A 1,300-nucleotide genomic window follows, 5' to 3' on the forward strand; every position below is an offset into this window, starting at 1 on the left:
CTAAATGCTAAATGCTAAATGCTGTTAGTCTGTCCATCACCAGAGCAAAGCAGTAGGGGCTCAGAGCCGATCCTTTATCCAGTCTGAACTCCACACTAAAACTATTTGTCACTCTTACAGCACAGCTCACCACTGTACTCTGCAGTCACCACCAGGTTTTAGCTCGATGTCTGTAAAATTGACTTGGTTATCGTCAGTTTTGTCTTTTCTAAATCTGATTGGCTGGTGTGACTATCTTGGATTGAGTTGTCTCCAAAAGGTAATCAGTTGGACATTTAGTGACTCCTRCTGGAGCATTTTGTRGTTCATAAGATAATTTGCTAACATTAAGAGAAACACTCACACAAAAATACATTATTGCTTGCCTCTGAATGGGAGGCAACAAAAAAAAAAACAGAGCACAGTACAGTGAAAATGTACAAATGATATATTTATATTGGTAACGTTCAAAGAGCATTTTAGTATGAAACTCTGAGCCAAGAGAAACAAATCTTCTTACTTGACCAATCTTCAGAGGGTAGGGTCCTCTGTGATTCTCAGAAACAAAGAAGGAAGGAACAATCAACTCTCTCTTCCTCCTTATTAAACCTTCTGTAGACCTGAAGTAACGGCTGAGCTGTGGATCAAATAAAAATCGAATCATTGCTCAAACAAAACAGAAAAAAAAAAACAGGACAACTAAATTGCAACCTAAATGCAGCCATTTAAAGAAAACAAGCTGAGGCTCTCAGGAGTGCAGACAGAGAAGTGTGTGATTATTAGACCTACTGTAGAGCAATCAGKTCTAAACTCCATCTGAACATCTTAGTGTGACAGCTCAGATATAGAAACAGRAATAAAATCATTAACTTTACTCAACATACACTGCCTGGGAAGCTTGGACCCCTTTCCACCCTAGGAATAGGGATTGTCTTGACGTCTGGCTGCACAGCCCTTCTGCTCCTCTTCAGGCCTTCATCATCCTTGAACAAAGTCAGAAAGAGTAGATGTGGATCAGCTGTTCAAACAGAAGAGGCTTAATCAGCTCCAAAACTCAACAGATCAATCTTTCCTTAGAAGCCAGTTTAAAACTTAGACCTCAAGTGTATTTACAAAGTTAACACTTCAGTTTATTTGAAAGATATTTCACATAGAATTTGTTATAGCCTTGAGCAGTTAATATTAAGGTTAATATTGATGTTTTATTCCCGTTATGTCTAAATAGTTTCCCCAATCACAATATAATGCCTGGTTCACACGGTAAGATAATTATGCAGACTTTTGAGACAATTTTTAACTTCCAGTATCTTCCTGATATTCC

General features: G+C 38.1%; 1 protein-coding gene across 1 annotated transcript in view; it reads right to left on the minus strand.

Annotated features, from left to right (window-relative positions):
* LOC106513699 (cadherin-1) overlaps positions 1-962 on the minus strand; it is a gene marked incomplete at both ends in the record, with an annotated part of 24,420 nt that extends 23,458 nt beyond the window's left edge. The window contains 2 exon segments of the mRNA XM_014002696.1: positions 500-616; positions 864-962. Coding sequence (XP_013858150.1) covers positions 500-616; positions 864-962 — 216 coding nt within the window.
* Positions 963-1,300: the final 338 nt, after the last annotated feature.

This window comes from Austrofundulus limnaeus, unplaced genomic scaffold (assembly GCF_001266775.1).
Source record: "Austrofundulus limnaeus strain Quisiro unplaced genomic scaffold, Austrofundulus_limnaeus-1.0 Scaffold0, whole genome shotgun sequence".
NCBI classification, from domain to species: domain Eukaryota; kingdom Metazoa; phylum Chordata; class Actinopteri; order Cyprinodontiformes; family Rivulidae; genus Austrofundulus; species Austrofundulus limnaeus.